General features: G+C 41.4%; 1 protein-coding gene across 1 annotated transcript in view; it reads right to left on the bottom strand.

The window, feature by feature from the left end:
- The window catches only part of LOC106873882 (intraflagellar transport protein 172 homolog), a 94,584-nt gene that overhangs the window by 76,621 nt on the left and 16,546 nt on the right, over positions 1 to 1,417 (bottom strand). Inside the window, exons 11-12 of the mRNA XM_052977743.1 lie at positions 1,261 to 1,415; positions 93 to 146 (exon numbers count right to left, since the gene is read on the bottom strand). Of these exons, the coding sequence (XP_052833703.1) occupies positions 93 to 146; positions 1,261 to 1,415 (209 nt within the window). The remainder of the gene's footprint in view (positions 1 to 92; positions 147 to 1,260; positions 1,416 to 1,417) is intronic.

Below are 1,417 nucleotides of genomic sequence, written 5' to 3' on the forward strand. Positions count from 1 at the left end.
TATTTATTTATTTATTTATATTTCAGCAATGAAATCAGCCCCAAACTACAAGAATGAGAGTCACAAAAACTGGCCCATGGTGGGATACTTACGTTCTCGTTATCAAAGTAGAACTTTTCATTTTCACCAGTAGATTGCCAAGGTATCTGTGGATAAAAGTAACAAAAAACAAGGTTGAATAGAAATTCTTTTAAATCAATTCACAATTAAATGGAAATTGTAGTTGTGGCTGATGCCTATATATATATATATATATATATATATACGACGGGCTTCTTTCAGTTTCCGTCTACCAAATCCACTCACAAGGCCTTGTTCGGCCCGAAGCTATAGTAGATGACATTTCCACACAGTGCCAGACATAAGATAGTAGGGTACAATTAGAGGGAGATTTGGCTGTTATATCTACCAGGTTTTGATACCAAGTAGACGTCTCCCTCATTGGCTCATACATACATAAAACAGTAAGGTGATTTCGCTGCTATTTCTACCAGGTCTAGTGACCAAGATGTCTCCTTCGTTGACTCATATGTACTTAAGACAGCAGGGTGAGATTTGAGGGAGATTTGGCAGCTATTTCTACCGAGCCCAGCAACCAATTAGATGTCTGCCTCATAAGACAGTCGAGTAAGACTGGAGAGAGATTTGGCTGCTATGTCTACCAGGTCTAGCTACCAAGAAGATGTCTGCCCTCATTAGCTCATACATACATAAGATAATTGGGTGTGATTTGAGGGAGATTTGGCTGCTATTTCTACTGAGCCCAGCAACCAATTAGATGACTCCCTCCTTGGCTCATATATACATAAGACAGTCGGGTGTGATTTGAGGGAGATTTGGCTGCTATATCTACCAGGTCTTGGTACCAAGATGTCGCCTTCATTGGCTCGTACATACATAAGATAGCAGGGTGTGATTTGAAGGAGATTTGGCTGCTATTTCTACCAAGTCCAGCTACCATGTAAGAAATTTCATTGGATGTATGTACAAGCCAGTGAAGGAAACCTCCAGGTGGTATCTAGACTTGTTAAAAACAGCAGCCAAATTTCTCTCAAATCAAACCCCGCAGTCTGAGAACAAGAGAACAAAAATAACAATAAATAAAATGCTGACCGTTGTGGACTTGGGGTTCCATACATAGATGAAAAAAAAAAAGACAAAGACAGGATGGTCAAGGCTGGAGCAGCCTTGATTATACGTCTACCTGATGAGGCCTGAACTGGAATGAAACAACAACAAATGATCAGGTGGGTAACTTACCTCGGTGAATTTGTTGGTCAAGAGGTCAGCCAGGATGATTGTCTGGGTGGAGTTAGCCACAGCATATCTGTCGCTGCCCATGATGCGTACGTTGTCAATCTCGTAGCCATACTGCGATTTCAGCACAGTCTTCTGACCACTGCTCAGACAGGTCACT

This window comes from Octopus bimaculoides, chromosome 28 (assembly GCF_001194135.2).
Source record: "Octopus bimaculoides isolate UCB-OBI-ISO-001 chromosome 28, ASM119413v2, whole genome shotgun sequence".
Lineage (NCBI taxonomy): Eukaryota > Metazoa > Mollusca > Cephalopoda > Octopoda > Octopodidae > Octopus > Octopus bimaculoides.